This window comes from Lynx canadensis, chromosome D3 (genome assembly GCF_007474595.2).
Source record: "Lynx canadensis isolate LIC74 chromosome D3, mLynCan4.pri.v2, whole genome shotgun sequence".
Lineage (NCBI taxonomy): Eukaryota > Metazoa > Chordata > Mammalia > Carnivora > Felidae > Lynx > Lynx canadensis.
Genome location: NC_044314.2, coordinates 21836827 through 21854986, shown reverse-complemented (window position 1 = coordinate 21854986; position 18160 = coordinate 21836827). Strand labels below are relative to the sequence as shown.

The window sequence follows — 18160 nt, the reverse complement described above, 5'->3', positions numbered from 1 at the left end:
GGACCAGAGATAAACAGGATGGCCTATGATGATACTCTTACCTAATAGATAGCTAAAGAAATAAGCAAAGGCCCAAAATTGTCTAAGATTTGACAGAAGATAAACACCATGGCAAATTGCATATCCACCCAAGAATTGGTTTTTAAAAAATACTTTAAAATACGTATTTTTAGGGGCACCTGAATAGCTCAGTTGATTAAGCATCCAACTCTTAATTTCTGCTCCGATTGTGATCTCACCATTTGTGAATTCGAGCCCCATGTCATGCTCTGCACCGATAGCACAGAGCCTGCTTGGGATTCTCTCCCTCTCTCTGCCCCTCCCCTATAAGCTTGCTCTCTTTCTCTCTCAAATTTAATAAAATAAAATAAAAATAAAAAATACATATATATTCTAAATTATTGGAAAAATAAAAATAAATAATGTGTTATATAGCAAAGTACAGAAAATAAAGTTGTTAGTGAGGAAAAATGAAAAACACTCTTAGATGAGAGAAATTCTAAAATTTAATAAAACTGAATTGACTTCCCTTTGTAAAAGGGACTTTCAGATCCTGTTAAAAACAAAATGAAACTATATATTTTTAAGACAAAGGCAAAAATATTAAATGAAAATTGGGCAAAGAATTAACAGGATACAAGTTGATAGGATTCCAGGTTAATGATGACATCACATACATACAGCAGGCATACATACACACATGTGTATATACATGTATGCATGCAAACATACACACCTGCATATGTGCACACAGAGACACATACATATGTATACACAGGCATATAGATGCACATGCACACAGACATACACACAGACATATGTACACAAACACCCACATGCACACATACATGCATGGAATGGATGTATAATTTTATATTGACAACTACAAATAAATATACAAGTCACAAAACTTCAAGTCTCAAATAGGCAACTCTTAAAGTACACAAACAATATATTTTCCAAAAAATTCAAAACACCAAGCTCCATCTGAGAAAGAATCTTTTTAAATGCTTGGAACAACATAAAAATACACACTGATAGAAGAAATAAAAGAGAACTTGAAAAACAAAACATGGAATGAGAAAACTTAACATGCTTCAATCATAATTCCAAAGGAAAATAAAGAATGGAGAAAAAATAAATTTTGAAGAGATAAGTGATAATTTTCCAGAATTGATGAAATATATGGATTATCAGATTCAGGAATAATGCTTTACCTTTGATACATTGTACAATATCAAAGGTAAAGACAAAAGAAGAGCTTAAAATGCCCAAGGAGAGATTACTTCTTTAGGGACTATAATTATACTGATGAAGACTCCCCTATAGGAACAATTAAAGCAGAAAACAATGAAATATCTTCAAAGTGCTGATTAAAAAGTTACTGTCATTAAAGAATTGTATATCTAACCAAACAACTATTCAAGGAAAGGAGGCATAAAGAAAAATAGACAACCACCGCCATCCTTTTTATAAAGAATGTACATTTTTTTAAAAAAGATAAAGAAAATGACTAGAGGGATTATTAGAAAAGTGATTAACAAAATCATGTGACATATGGGTACATCTGAGCAAATTATGGCCATCTAAAAGAAAAATTATGTTTTGGAGAGTTTAAAAAGTTCGTGAATATTAGGTAATAAAGAAGAAGGAGATCGTGGAGGTTAAACAGTTTTGAAATTGTTTTTATGATGTTCTCGTGAAAAGAAATGATATAATTAACTTCAGACTACAAGTTATATGTGATCTCAAAATTGAATATCTTACAACCGGAAGGATATAGAGTATATTATTTTGTATCAATCAGGTAGAGAAAAAATAAAATAGAGGGAGGGGCTCTTTAGCTTATACAAATGAGGTCATAAAAATGAAAAATAATACTTTATTATGAACAAATGGAAAATTAAAAGTGCATAATAAAGTCATATAAATAAACTTTAATGTAGTAACAACAATAAGTGTATTAGACTCACCAGTTCAAGGATTCCATTACTTAATGGAATTTTGAAAACATCCATGTCTATAGTACTTACAGTTGGCAAAATTTATAAATATTAAAACATGAAAAAGTTGAAAATAAAGAGATGAGACAAAATACCAGTCATCCTAACAAAAAACATGTATAGGTTTTTCTCTGGTAATTTTCTTAAGGCCAAAAACATCTTTAGGGGTAGAGTCACTATTAATGGTAAAAGGATTGAGTTATTGAAAATATGTAAATTGTTGAAGAAATATGTATTACTTATAAGTATATGGCTTTTATAACAAATGTATACTACTAAAGCAAATCTTGACAGATCTTTATGAAAAAATTTACAAACGTTTTAGCACACATTCATCAGTATAGAATCAGTAAATGTATACAGTTGTAGCTAGAAAATACAACAAACCAACACAAGTCTCACCATCTGAAGATGATCAGATTATCATCTTAACACTCTAATACATATCCTTTAGTTTCTTTCATTATACACATGTCAGTATACACATACATGCATAAAATATTTATACAATTAAAAATATATAGATGTAACTAAAATGAGAATATATGATGCTTACTGTTCTTCAAACTTCTGTTTTCAATTATTTTCATTTTTATCTTTGCAGATTATGATTTTACCTAAAATCCTGATCATATTCAAATTTCTTCAGTGAACCCCAAAAAACTTTTTTTACAGATCATTTGTACAAACTAGAATTGAATTCTAGAATTACACACTATATACAGTTTTTATATCCCTTAAGGCGCCCAATCTACCATAATTCCTTTTCTCCTACTCTGATTTATTGAAAAGACAAGCTTTTGGTCCTCTATTTTAAACGACCCTAATATTTGCTTTTTTCTAATTATTTCTTGTTTCATTTAATTTGTTCCTCTAGGGTCTGTAGCTTTGTAAACTGAAAGCTATATATAAAGACCAATGTTATATTTGGAGATTTTTACACATCTCTCAGAATAGGAAAAAAATGAAAAAGCAAGGAATGTGGAAGATTTACCTTTCATAATTGAAATATGCACAGTTACAGAATTGCATATTTTTTTCCTAAGCATCCAAAAAATATTTAGTATTTGGCTGTAAGAAAATGGGTATTAAAGTTCTTGGATAATACTAAATTCATTCATTGATCACAGTGTAATGAAACTAATAGTCAATAATAATATGATATCCAATATGTTTGGAAATACAAAAATATTCTTCCAAGTAATTCGTTGGTCCAAAAGAAACCATATTATATCTAGAATGTAACTTTTAGCACCTGATATCTAAGCAATCTTGTTTATTTGTGTTTCTATTAGATTAAAAATATAGTGAAAATTTTATAAAATGGATTTTTTTTTTTACTTTCAACAAATGCAGAAATTATTTTTGTTTGGCTATTATTTGATAAAATTCTTGGTTAAAATCAATAACATGCCATTTAAAATGCATTCAAGTTAAAGATACCAATTCGAGGGTAAGAAGTGGGGTCTACACCAATGAGCTCGCAAATGCGGTCCTCTGATGATATAACAATGTTAGTATATGATTTTATGCACAGAGGAACGTAGGTTGTAGGTGGCATGTCATGAAAAATTATTTCTTTCACATGGGCTTTTGATAGGAACCATCCATGATATGCTGGGTTACTAGTTGACAAAAAGACTTGCAAATGAGATGAGCCATTGGTATAACAGCCAATCCATCATGAAATTGAAGAATCCAGCCCCTTATTCTCATTCAAGTAGAATTCATCTCACATATAAGGAGTCTTGTAGGCAAAGCCAAATTGAGTTTGAAATCAATTTAAAATCTGCTTTTGTTCTTGGGCAAGTGGTTGTTCAAAATCTCAGCACTCCACCATACAAACGATGTACAAATTATTTAGATTTGGATAAATGTTCGAAAAAGTTTTAAGTCCTTTCCTTAGCCATAGCACACTTTTTAGTATCCTCATGAAATGTTTAATCCCCTTATGACTTCCTTGACTTTTTCTAAGTATAATGTAGTATATAAGGTTGTGGGGTTTGAAATCTTAATAACTAGGTTTGACTTCTGCTCCACTCACTGTATTGTCACGCACAAGTAACTTAACTTCCCTAAGACCTGAGTTTTCTCATCTGTAAATAGGGTGTAACAACAGTATCTATCTCAATGGATCTCTGTAAGAATTAACAATGATAATGGAAATAAAGTACTCAGAAATGTATCTGATATATATTAAGCACTCAACAAATGCTTATTGTTACTGATTTTCATATATTAGATCTCAAACTTCAACAGTGGTATGAAATACTAATACCATTGGTCCTATGAATCTTTTTCTTGTTCATGATGATAAAACTCTGTTGTCTGCATTAGGGAATAGATGTATTTCTTCTGATGCAAAAGCAGGGCATACACTCAGTGTGTCTTAAAATCCCACCATCTAATTAAAGTATAATTTAATGGGACATCATCATATATCATATGTAAGAGGGCATTTTGTAAAATTAGTCTTTACTAGTTTCTTAAAAATTTGTGTTAATATGTGAGTTTAGGGGCGCCTGGGTGGCGCAGTCGGTTAAGCGTCCGACTTCAGCCAGGTCACGATCTCGCGGTCCGTGAGTTCGAGCCCCGCGTCAGGCTCTGGGCTGATGGCTCGGAGCCTGGAGCCTGTTTCTGATTCTGTGTCTCCCTCTCTCTCTGCCCCTCCCCTGTTCATGCTCTGTCTCTCTCTGTCCCAAAAATAAATAAACATTGAAAAAAAAAATATGTGAGTTTAAGGAAACTTTCAAAATGTTATTATTTTGTAAGAAACTAAAAGCAAGCATTCTGCTAAATACTAAAATACTAAATACATTGTCCTTAAAATCCAATAAACCAGGGAAGTTTCCTACTATTTTTATTATTCAACAGTGTAGAGGTTTTGATAAGAAATAAACACACAAAAAAACTTAAAAAGCTATATGTCATTACAGATGGAAAGAAATGCTATTTTTATGAGCAGTGTGATTGCAAATTTGGGAATTCCAAGAAACTACATTAAAAAACTATTAGAATTAATAAGAAAATTTAATATTAAAATTATATGTATACATACTTATATACATATACATATCTATGTATACACACAAAAAAATAGTTTTTTTTATACTGGGCAATAATTAGTTCAAACATTAAAAAGAAAAGAAATGGATTCATATGGAAACCTAAAATATGATATCTAAGCCTAAATTTAACAAACTAAATGTATATGAAGAAAATAACATTTTATTAAAAGATATAAAATAAGACATGAATAATAGAAATATATTCCTTGATACAAAATGTTACCATATCAATGCTTCTTCCGAAATTAATGATTAAGTTAATAAATACAACTCCAATCAGAATGTACTTCATATGGAAGAATAAATGTAAAAGAATTCCGAGAAAATTTGAAAAGTAGAATAAACGTTAACATTTACAATAAAACATGATTTAAAAATCAATATAGTACTGTCTGGCAATGAAATAGACAAGTAGATCCATGTAACAGAATATAGAGGACAGAAATATTTCTTGCTATATTTGAGAAATAAACTTTAAAATGAATTTGGCATTTCAGTGAGCAGATTATTCAATAAATGGCATTGAGACTATTGCCAGTACTTCTAGTAGAGCATAAAGTTGTCTTTCCCCTATACCAAACTAGTTGGCAGTGGTTGATTCTAGTGATGGACTTGAAGGCAAAGGAAAGCAAAGCTATCACTTCTCATATAAATCAAAAATAGAAAGGTCAAGGATGTTTTTTTTTCAATATATGAAATTTATTGTCAAATTGGTTTCCATACAACACCCAGTGCTCATCCCAAAAGGTGCCCTCCTCAATACCCATCACCCACCCTCTCCTCCCTCCCGCCCCCCCATCAACCCTCGGTTTGTTCTCAGTTGTTTTTTTTTTAATTTTTTTTTCAACGTTTATTTATTTTTGGGACAGGGAGAGACAGAGCATGAACGGGGGAGGGGCAGAGAGAGAGGGAGACACAGAATCGGAAACAGGCTCCAGGCTCTGAGCCATCAGCCCAGAGCCTGACGCGGGGCTCGAACTCACGGACTGCGAGATCGTGACCTGGCTGAAGTCGGACGCTTAACCGACTGCGCCACCCAGGCGCCCCTGTTCTCAGTTTTTAAGAGTCTCTTATGCTTTGGCTCTCTCCCACTCTAACCTCTTTTTTTTTCTTTTCCTTTTTTTTCCTTCCCCTCCTCCATGGTAAGGATGGTTTTAAAAATTTTGTTGTTGCTTTGTTCCTTTGGTATTTTCAAGTATAATAAAGATGGAGGGCTCAAACACCCATCCTATACGCACCTGGAGGTGGTGAGATGAGGTGAGCTGATCTCTCAAGGTATCATTCCTACTATAGGAGATTGTGTTCTCCCTCTTGTGTTCTTCACATTGGGACTGGTACCCATATCCACCAGTCATCTAAGCCAGCAGGTTCCCCATCCTCAACTCCTCCATTATCACTTCCTACCAATATACCCAGTACCTGCAATTTCTTTTTTTTTTTTTTTTTTTTTTTTTTTTTTTTTATTTTTTTTTTTTTTTTTAACGTTTATTTATTTTTGGGACAGAGAGAGACAGAGCATGAACGGGGGAGGGGCAGAGAGAGAGGGAGACACAGAATCGGAAACAGGCTCCAGGCTCTGAGCCATCAGCCCAGAGCCCGACGCGGGGCTCGAACTCCCGGACCGCGAGATCGTGACCTGGCTGAAGTCGGACGCTTAACCGACTGCGCCACCCAGGCGCCCCAGTACCTGCAATTTCTACCTCCCTAACAGGCCTGGAATTCATGCCCTCCTCTCTGATCCACCACTCTAGTTTATGTCAGCCTGTCAGCCTTTGTCACCTGAAAATAGCCTCCCACCTGGTCTTCTGTGGGAAGACACCAGTTTGCTCCTCTCTGGACTCCATCATGCTGTCAGAGTGATTTTTTCTTAACCAGATATGATGATGTTATTTCTCTATTCAAATTCTCCTTGTTGTGGTCCTGCCCATAACCTCAAGTTTGACATTCTATCACATCTTTGCATATGTATGCATCCCTCCAGATGCACTCCATTATATCTCATGCTTTCACTCTTAGTGTTTCCTCTGCCAGAGTGCCCTTTCACATGACTTCACACCTACTTCTACTTCAAAACTCACCAAATGTTTTGCTTCTAGGAGGCTTCTTTCATCTGAGCTGCATCCAGATGTCTTTCCTCTAAGCCTGCTGTCTTGGGCACAATATCAGCAACTATCACACTCTTCTCAGCTGATTACAAGCAAAGACCGTGCTTTATTTGATTTGAATTTCTCAGTGCTTGTCGTGGTGCTTGATGCATGGTAGATGCTTTATTAATATTGAATAGATGGGTCAATATATAAACATTCATAGCCAGGTATTATTTATGTTAAACTCATACTATTATAGTCATAAAAAACAATTATAGTTAAATGAGAGCTAGAAACATCCCCCTTGGCCCTCCTTGGTATACTTTTATTTAAATGGAGAATTATATTACCTTTTCCTCAAGTAAGATGTTAAAATAAAAACCCAAGTTTTCTAGAGAGAAGCTTGCCATAAGATTTTAGAGATAGTGATTTTCTTTTAGGGCAAATAGATCTATAGTTTTGAGAGACTAGGGTTTTAATCCAGTTAGAGGAAAATGAACCTGAAAAGTTCATGGAAGTACATCCTTTAGGAAGTACATCCTTCCATCCTTTGGGATGGAAGTACATCCTGAGACCCTACTCCCCATGCCCTTTTAAAGAATAGTATTTATCATTTGCATGGCCCAAAACCTGGAGATTATTCAATATGAAGTAGCTGATAAAATTTATCATGGGAAGACATAAGATTCTAGTGAGATTCTATGATTTTTGAAGTTGGGGTCCCTGAACTCTAAATTGAGAAAACAAATATTGATATCATGGATATTGATAGGCTCTGATCCCACAGTGCTCTTAGAAAGCTGCATCAAAGGTGTTGCCTGTAACTGTCAAGTTTTGGTTTTCCCACTCAAAAAGCCAGGAGTTCGTAAATAAAATTGAACTTGATTGTGTTTCTTCTTGTGTTCCATTTGACATGCCAACCTCCTCCCTAGACAGTTACCTTAATTTTCTCCTTGTCAAATCAAGAACTCAACAGATTTAGGCCATTTTTTTCCCAACATTGGAACAAAAAAGGACTAGTTTCACCCTACTGATGATCTGGAGTTGGGATTCTGCAGTTTCTCTAGGCAAGAGAGAACCAAAGAAGGAACGATCTTGATTATTTTGTTAAGATTAAACTTGGACATGACATTGAATGTCTCTTCCCTGAGGAATATCTTACTCCCCCCACTACTTTTTCCCATTGAGTTATCATCATTGTGAGACTTGATCAGTGGTAAAAGTGCAGAGGCTACAGGATCTAGATTCTGATCAGTTATCTCTTCAGAAAGACATCATATTGTTTCCTAGGCCTAGGCAGACAACCCCATTCCAGTAGTCTACCTTGATTGTCAATAGAAGTAAGACTGTCAGTGTCGGAAATTGGAGGACACAAACAAATACCCTCAAGAGGCATATTTTTTTCAGAATTAGAATTTTGGTGTTAAAGGAATGAATCTGTCAAAAGTTCCTTTTTAGAACACTGTGTATCTACCTGCTCCCCTTAATTTTCTACATGCTTTTTCTTTTCTTTTTCTGGCTTTATGCTAATTTTTTGTCTTTAATTTTCTGTTTTCTTTTTAATTTTTCCAGCTTTATTGAGATACCATTGACATAAAATATTGTGTAAGTTTAAGATATACAGTATGTACAACATGATTATTACCACAATAAAGTTAGTAGCCTCATCTATCACTTCACATAATTACCTTTTTGTGTATATGTGAGGTAAGAGCATGGAAGGTCTGCTCTCTTAGCAATTTTCAAGTACATAATACAGTAATTCAGTATTGTTAAGTATAGTCACCATGCTGCACATTAGATCCAGAACTTATAACTTATCTTATAACTGGAAGTTTGTACCCTATGACCAACATCTCCCCATTTCCCTCACCCCTTAACCCCTGGCAACCACCACTCTACTCTCTGTTTATACTTATATTTATTTTCAATTTCAGGAGCAGTGATAGAGTAAAAATTTCATTAAAATGAAAATGAATACTACAAACAAAAGTACCTAAAAATAACATGAAATAGTAGAATAATAAGATTATTTGACTAAGAGATAATTAAGATTGTGGAAAAATATATAAAAGTAAACAAAAAGATACAATTCAATTAAAATTATGAATCCTAATTTGAAAATTCAAACATTATGATAAACAGGACATTTGTAGAATAGCTAAGAGCACAAAGTATGTACGAAACATTCAAACATTTATTTAAATGTTGAATATGGCGCTTATTCATAATAGTCCTCCATACATGTTACCCATTGTTATTAAGGAACAAGAGCAAAAACATAGATTTTTTTAAAAGAATTAATGCTGAAAATAAATAAGTAAGATTATTCATAAGAGCATATTCATAGAGGAATGAAATTTTAAAATCCATTAGTCAAGTTAATATTGAAGGATCAGGGAAGGCAATGACTGCCAAGGTGACAATATGAGGAGAGTTTGAAGGGGACGGAACTGTTGTGTCCCATGATGGGAGTGCTGGACACATAACTACACTTGTATACCACTAAGTGAAAAATATAGTAAAAGGTTAATACTAAGAAGATTGTAGGAGGAAAGCAAAAATAAATATATAATAAAAATAGAATAAAAACAAGGTATAGTTCATTGGTAAATACAAGTGATTGTTCACTACAATAAATACACAAATAACATTCAAAGTTTATAGACATGAGTGGCATAAGGAAGATGATGTCCGTTGGTGAGAATAGTCCTCGCCAATAGAAATGAACACATTAGTATGTATCAGAACTGTCTGGAAAGATAGAAGATGGCTGTACCAACTGCCTTATGTAATTCTCTGTAAAGACATATAGGCTATTAGGGACCGGAACAAATCTCTAACAAAATGACCCATAAAATGCAGCACACTAAATCGAGAACAGATATGTGAGTATTTGTCAAAAGTACCAGCTGCCTGACGCCACTTGGCGGGCCGTCCACGGAAGACAGTACACAGCAGCGATCATTGTCATTAGCAGGGGCCAGCAGAAACAAATCTTTCTGGCCACTTGGAGAAAATGCCGTTAATAACTGTATTTTCATCTTGTTTCATTTCTTTATTATTTCCTTTTTTCTTAAAATTCTTGTCTTAAAGAGAGAGCTGTATAAAATTTTGATAATTGTATAGTTAGTGACAGTTTTATGTATTCCAGAATTTATGGAAGGAGATGAGACAAAGAATAATGAAATAATCACATTAAATAGAAAGCACAATAAATGGCAACAAATCCTAGGGGGAAAAAATAAGATAGGTGATTATTAGATTAGAGATTAGGGAAAGATTGCAAATTTAAATATGGTAGCCAGGCAAGGCTGAAGTTGAAAAGCAAATAACAGAAACCTGAAGGACATAAGGGAGAAAGGCGTATCTGAGGGAGTGCTTCCCAGGCAAAGCATACAACAGATGCAAATGCCCTGAGGCCAGGGCATGCCTGGCATGTTTGAGGAACAATAAAGTGTCCACTGTGTAATAGATGGCTGGGGTAAGGTAAGCAAAGGGGAAAGTGGTAGGAGATGAAGATAGAGAGCTAAGGAGGACTGGGGTAGAGCATATACAACCTTTTAGGCCATGGTAGAACCTGACTTTACAGTGTGCTATCAGAAGACTTTAAGGAGTTTTGAGTGATGTTACTTATTTGACATGATCTTATTTGTTTTTGTTTACACACATGCTCACACTGTATCTATATTCATACACATTTATTTTCAATACCATCTGTATATTGGCAGCTTTCACATCTATGTATCTGACCATGGCCTTTCACTAAAACCCCAAATTTATATACCCACCTACATCCTTGAGATCTCCATAGGTATAACCAATAGGTATCTCAATTTAACATGACCTAAGAACTCACTTATTTTTCTTTATCTCAGTAGGTCATACACCAGTTGCCCAAGCCAAAGATATATGAGTTATCATTGAGTCTCTTCTTTCCCAAACCATTTACATCCAGTTTATAGCTCTGTTGATTTTATCTCCCAAATGTCCCAAATATGCACACATCACTTCCACAATAGCCATCCAGACAAGCACAAAAACATTTTAGGGTTTTCTAATTTTTTAATTAAAAAAATTATTTTAAACTGCGCATAATAGTAACCACCTTAACTAGTTTTAAGTGTACAGTTCAGTGTCTTTAAGTACATCTACATTGTTGTGTGACAGTCATCAAAACCACCCTCTTCCAAAACTCTTCGTCTTGCAAAACTGAAACTCTGTACCCATTAAGCAATAACTCCCTACTCCACCCTCCTCCCAGTTCCTAGCAATCACCATCTACTTTCTCTCTCTATGAATTCGGACTCTCTGGGTATGTCATAGAAGTAGATTCATGCAGTTTTTGTCCTTTTGTGAACTGGTTTGTTTCACTTACCATAATGTCCTAAAGGCTCATGCCTAAAGGCATGAATCAGAATTTCCTTCCTCTTTAAAGCTGAAAAATATCCCATTTTGTATATATACCCCAGTTTGTTTATCCATTCATCTGTCGATGGACACCTGAACTTTACTTACTTTTTGGCTCTTCTGAATAATTATACTGTGAGTGCAGGTGTACAGATATCTGTTTGAGTCCCTGCTTTCAATTCTTGGGAGATGATACCCAGAAGTGGAATTACTGGATCTTATGGTAATTCTAATTAAAAAAAAAACTGCAATACTGTTTTTCATAGCATTTGTACCATTTTAAATGGGAATTAACTGGGTAACTTTCTTTTTATTTTCTTTATTTTCCTTCTGTGGTCTAGGCACAATGGCCTTCTTTGATATCTCCATATACGAAGCTCATCCTTGCTGCAGGGGCTTTGTGGCAGTCATTCCCTCTTCTTGTAAAGTTTTCCACCCTGGTATTTGCTTGACTGACTCTTTCTGATCATTCACCTTAGACTCTACCAGGAATACCTTCCTTGAGTCAGTGTCAGTTACTATTCTATCAGCATGATACTTACAAAATCTTCTGATTTCTTTGTTTTTTCTTTCCTCTTATTTTATTGGTTTTACTTCCCCAAAAAACTATGTCCCCAGTACTTAGAACTATGACTGGCACATAGGAGATGTACAGTAATTGTTGAAATGTCATGGGGATTAATATGGTAAATTTCCTAATGTGCTATATGTGAATACTACTCATTAGTGGAAATTGGTCGTCACTCAAAACATCATAACTATTCTTTTTTTAAATTTTGTTAATGTTTATTTTTGAAAGAGAGAGAGCATGAGTGGAGGAGGAGCAGAAAGAGAGAGACACACAGGATCCGAAGCAGGCTCCAGGCTCTGAGCTATCAGCACAGAGCCCAACACGGGGCTCAAACCCAAGAACCGTGAAATCATGTCCTGAGCTGAAGTTGGACGCTTAACTGACTGAGCCATCCAGGCACGCTGCACCCAACCCCCCAAAATAATAACTCTTCTTTAGGAACAAATTAAACCAAGATTGGATCCATAATTCCAGAGTATAACCAAGAATGGCCGTTGACCTAGTTACTCTGATAATTCAGATTTCAGTAGAAATTTGAGGTTCATTAATTTGGATATTTCAGGCAAAATGTGTTCTTTGGTTTCAAATTATTTAAATAATTACCTTAATACTTCTCTATGCTTTATATACTCAATATTGTCCTAGAGGTACTTGTAAAATCTTTCATGTACTTCTGAGTAGTGAATTTCAGTTTCAGCCTTCAAACCGAGAGGTCTCATGTCACATACTTTCATGGCAAATTTTCTGAATTGATGTTTTATAATTCATTCCAATAGTAACCATTTTCCTAATCCATAAGGTCATCTATGTTAGAGAAAACTGATTCAGGTAGCATAAAAGGAAAATGTCATTTCTGTTTTTATATTAAGAAGTGAGTAGGTGGGTACAAAGGGGCTATTCTGGATTACGAATCTCTTAGCACAGTTATCTTTATGATGAGGCCATATATTATAAATGGGTTATGTCTCACACTGCCTTGATAGACAACTTTTCTTATGGCCCTATGATCTTAAGGGTAGTAAAGCGCATTAAGTATTTAGAGGGGGAGCCACCATGTATTCTTATGTATATACACCCTTATTTTTTATCATGTTAAAATTGTTCCCAGTTTGGATCTAGGATTAAAATTCCTTTCATACAGTGAAAAACAAACAAACAAAAAAGACAAGTCCTGTGTACCAAGAGCCCCTCTTCTTCAAGAGCCAGTTTGTACACTCATTACCATAGCCCCTTTATAACACTCCAAGATATGTACTTCTGTGGGTATGAACCTTACTAACCTGCAAGGGAACTACTCTATGGTTTGCAGAAAGATGGAGAAAGTTATTGTTTTGAAACATTTTAAATATTTTTTTCCTTTTATTCTAAAAGATGTTGAGTATTGTCATTAAAAGCATTAGGTTTTCATATTGTCTTTAAAAAGTCATAGCACTGAATTCATTTTCTAAATGTAAGGTTAGGCAGATTGTCTTGCTGTTTTCAATAATGACTGCAAAACCTCAAAAGTGTTAAATAATTCTTTGTAGAACCCATTACATTTCGAGGACACTGGACAGCCTCTGTGGCAATAGAGTTGAAAAGTATTAATCCATTCCTTTTATGTCTTTTATTACTTTTACTTAGGGTTTCTAGTGGAAAGTCCCTTACGTTGTGTTTCTGTTGTTAAGGTTTATGTCCACGTTTTGAGATAATTTTTTTATGACACCTTTGCATATTATGTCACAGGCTTCCTCAGAGCAGACAAATAAAACTTCTTCCCTTTCTGTCACAAATGGGCATCTTTGGGCAGGGTGGGGGCTAGAGGGGTGGGGGAGCTCCTTTAGAAAATGCTGCTGATGTAACATCTTTAGGATGTAGCATCTTTTAAAAAGCTGTTATTATGGGACCTACTTTAAAAACTTTTAAAAGACATGTTCCCATATATCACTTAAGCTAGAAGTATGCATGTTGAAAGTGGATAAAGTTGGTAATAGAGATTATATCACCTTTTGCTATTACATCAAGGAAACAAATATGTTGTAACATTACCTTTAATCATCAAATTATTTTGCATAATCTGACATTTGTTACTTTTAGAGATTACCAGTTAAGAATGAAATAATGGAGGCTCCTGGGTGGGTCAGTCGGTTAAGCGTCCAACTTCAGCTCAGGTCATGATCTCACAGTTCATGAGTTCAAGCCCCATGTCAGGCTCTGTGCTGACAGCTCAAAGCCTGGAGCCTGCTTCAGATTCTGTGTCTCCCCTCTCTCTCTCTCTCTCTCTCTCTCTGCACCTCCCTTGCTTTCACTCTGTCTCTCTTTCTCTCTGAAAAATGAATAAAAACATTATTAAAAAAATGAATGAATGAACACAAATAGTTTGAATAAAGTTCAAATCACTAATATTTTGAGTACCCATTAATTGCCAGAAACTGTGCTAAGCACTTAATGGACTATTAAAGTTTAGATGGGCACATTCTTGCTTAAATTTCTTCCCAGAATACTTACATGATTTTCAAAAAATAGGCTACATATGCCTGTGTTAACCCTATCAAAATATTTATCATGGTATATTACAACTGCCTTTTTACTTGTCTTTCCCATTAAACTGTGAACTCCAAGAGTATATGTTTTATGTTTGCCATATTCACTCTTGACCTGTATCCTGATCATCATGGGATACCTTGACCCGTTCCCCCAACATAGTAGGTGCTCATAAATATTTATTAGTTGAATGATGAGAATCACCCAGAAAATGCATCATTTCCTTAACCATGGGACCACAGGGAAGAAAGATAATGTAAAAGTCAGAGTGCTAATTTATTAATTTTCAACACACAATCTCCTTCAGAGAAAATTTATGTCAGGGTAGCACGTACATTTACTCCCTAACAGCTAACATGAGTTGGTGCTACTCATAATGAGTGCTTTTATACTTTATCTCATTAAATCTTCTCAGCACCCTATGAGAATATTACTATCCTTAGCCTCATTCTGCACATGAGGAAACTGAGGCTTAGGTCTTAAGGTCTCTCTGAAATGGTGAGTATACAGTATAAGTTGGAATTCTTATTTTCAGAGCTCAGGCTTTGAAGCAATCAATATTTGGAATGCCACTTTAATTAAAAGGTAATCTCAGAGAAGATAAATAACTTCATGAGGGTGCACAGCTAGGAAGTGACAGAGCCTGGTATTAAATGAAATTTGCACACTCCAAAGTCTGTGTGGCTACCATCTCGGCCACTGTCTCTTTTTCTTCAATAATGAATGCACTTTTCAGAGATGCACTAAATTATGGGTCAGGTACAATCTTAATCATGCTGATTTGCCCTAAACTGTTTCACCTGACATTTTGAGAAAGAACTGCTTGATTTTCCTATTTAGTTGAATGAGAATAAAATAATCCTTGGGCAAGACCATTTTTGACATTTCATTTCCCTTCCTATTGTTCTTACATCCTCTTTGATTTCACCCATTAGTGATGATACCTAAGAAGAATTATATGGGGGGAAAACAGCTGAAAGGGGAAAAAAACCTATTAGAATAAGGATGCATGATGCTACATGCCTATGGAAGGAACTCAGTGCCCTCTCGTGCTTAAGGAATTCTGTGAAACATGGAAAATGGAATCACACGCTGACACTAGGGAGAACTTGGGCAATAAGTGATGCACTATTTGAGAATTCATGGAATATGTTATTAAGTGTTCTTTAAATGGGAAGGTTTACCATGCTCTATGTTCTATTATGAGATAGGCTGATGTTTACCCCTCTTTGAATTCTAGAGTCTCAAGTCCCTGACCAGCCAAGCTCTCTTCACGTGAGGCCCCAGACCAATTGCATCATCATGAGTTGGACTCCTCCCTTGAACCCAAACATCGTGGTGCGAGGTTACATAATTGGTTATGGCGTTGGGAGCCCTTATGCCGAGACAGTGCGTGTGGATAGTAAACAGCGATATTATTCTATTGAGAGGTTAGGTGAGTAGCAATGTTTTTTATTCTATTAAAGGAAGTAAATGATTTATGTGAAATTATTTTCTTTCTTGGAAACTTGTTCTTCAGAATTTGATTTTAATTTGTAGCACATATTAATTCTTAAAACGAGTCTCTCTCTTTTTCTATCTCCTGTCAGTCTACACACACACACACACACACACACACACACATGTTTGCATGCACACACATGTATACACACACACCGATGTTTTTCCTCTCTGAATTTTGCATTGGGGAATTTTATTTAGAGACATTCACAACAGTGGGTGCTCTGCTGTGTACTCTTGTTTATGTGCCAGAGGATACAAAAAGATAATTGTATCAATTTTCTTTTTCCCTGGTCAACAGAAACTTCTAATCTTAATAATTCTTATAAAAAGAAAGTCAACACTTTTTTGTCATTTTTTTCTCACTAGGAGAATATTCTGTCAAATTTTCTTTAACACTGAATTATCTAGTCCCATTGCCCTCTTGTCCTTTAGTATTTATAGGCAAAACTTTGTGACTATGCCATTATGACCATAAAACAAAAGGTGAAACAAGGAATTTTCTTATTTGTTTAATGTTTATTATTCTGAGAGAGAGAGAGAGAGAGAGAGAGAGAGAACAAAGTGGGGGAGGGGTAAAGACAGAGAGAGAGAGAATCCCAAGCAGGCTCCACACCATTATCAGGGAGACCAATTTGGGGCTTGAACTCATAAACCACAAGCTCCTGACCTGAGCTGAAATCAAGAGTCAGATGCTTAACTGACTGAGCCACCCAGGTGCCCCGAAACAAGGAATTTTCAGTCAAGCCTGTAAACTTAGTTGTCAAACTCCTCTCTGTATGCATTCCAACCTCTTATCATCTTCAACCTCATTTGACTAAATACAATACTTGACTTATGACATTTCCTAATCCATTGAAAATTTGTTCATTTAGACAGGGCTAATGTGTAATGAAAGGGTTCACATCCATTTTATATATGATTTTCCATAGTATAATTAGAGATTATATCATTGACAGAGAGAAATCAAAGGAATATATGTCATACATAGGCTGCTAAGAAGTTAAACTAGTCTCATAAAGCACAAAGCAAGTTAATTCTACCTGTTGATTTAACTCCGTATTATTTGCAGTGAAGCACATTGACCTCCTCACTGGGAATATTACCTGATTGGTGGAGGTAGGGGATGCTACTTGTAATTTCTTTCACAAACAGAACATTTGTGATGAGTAACTTGATTTGAATTTAAATACCTTTCCTTGCAGTAGCAAGAAAAGATTTTCTCACTGCAGGAGGAAAATTACACTGACACGTTCTCTCTATAATTGCCTCAAACACTAATAAGAAAAGTACCTACTGAAAATCTCCACAATTCTAGTTAGCTCGGCATTTAGAAATAACATTCTCAGTCAGTCCCCGAGTTTGAATGTTAAGGCAATCACAGAACATACTCTATGACCGTCAGATCTATGTTGAAGGACTGCCATTTGTCCATTATTCAGTGGGCATCACCTCTGACAGTTGATCATGATGCCACCCAACAGAAGGAGAGATCCCCATGGCCGGTCCCAGGCTCTGCTGCCATGAGAGTGCGGTGCAAAGTCAGAATGAAGTCATAAAGGAAAACCACATTGTCTTGCTGTATCCCTTTGGTAATGATGTTCTTTTCTACAAGCAGACTTTCCAGGAGTCTCCTAGGCTAGCAAAGTTGAGGCTTTGGGGATCTCTCCAGGCAAATCTCTCCACATGCTTACAAAGGAAACAAGCTCTCGTTGTTTAGAGAGCTAAGAAAACTGTTAAAGATAAAATGGATATGAACCTACCTCAATGATAGATAATCATGTGTTTATTATACTTTAAAGCTTATCTGGAAAAAGATAAGTTACACACATGCATTTACACACACATACGCACATACACATGTGGATATATACATAAGTATTTAAGTTCTACCAGCTGATACTTTTCTAATATAGTCCTATGTCTTAACATAAAATAAGAAATAGAAGTGTTATATTCTTATTGTTCAAGTATCTGCATAGTTAAACAGAGAAACTG

At 35.2% G+C, this 18160-nt stretch overlaps 1 protein-coding gene across 1 annotated transcript in view; it reads left to right on the top strand.

Moving 5' to 3' along the window:
• Positions 1-18160, top strand: part of DCC (DCC netrin 1 receptor) — a 689897-nt gene that overhangs the window by 560224 nt on the left and 111513 nt on the right. The window contains 1 exon segment of the mRNA XM_032595323.1: positions 15903-16097. Coding sequence (XP_032451214.1) covers positions 15903-16097 — 195 coding nt within the window.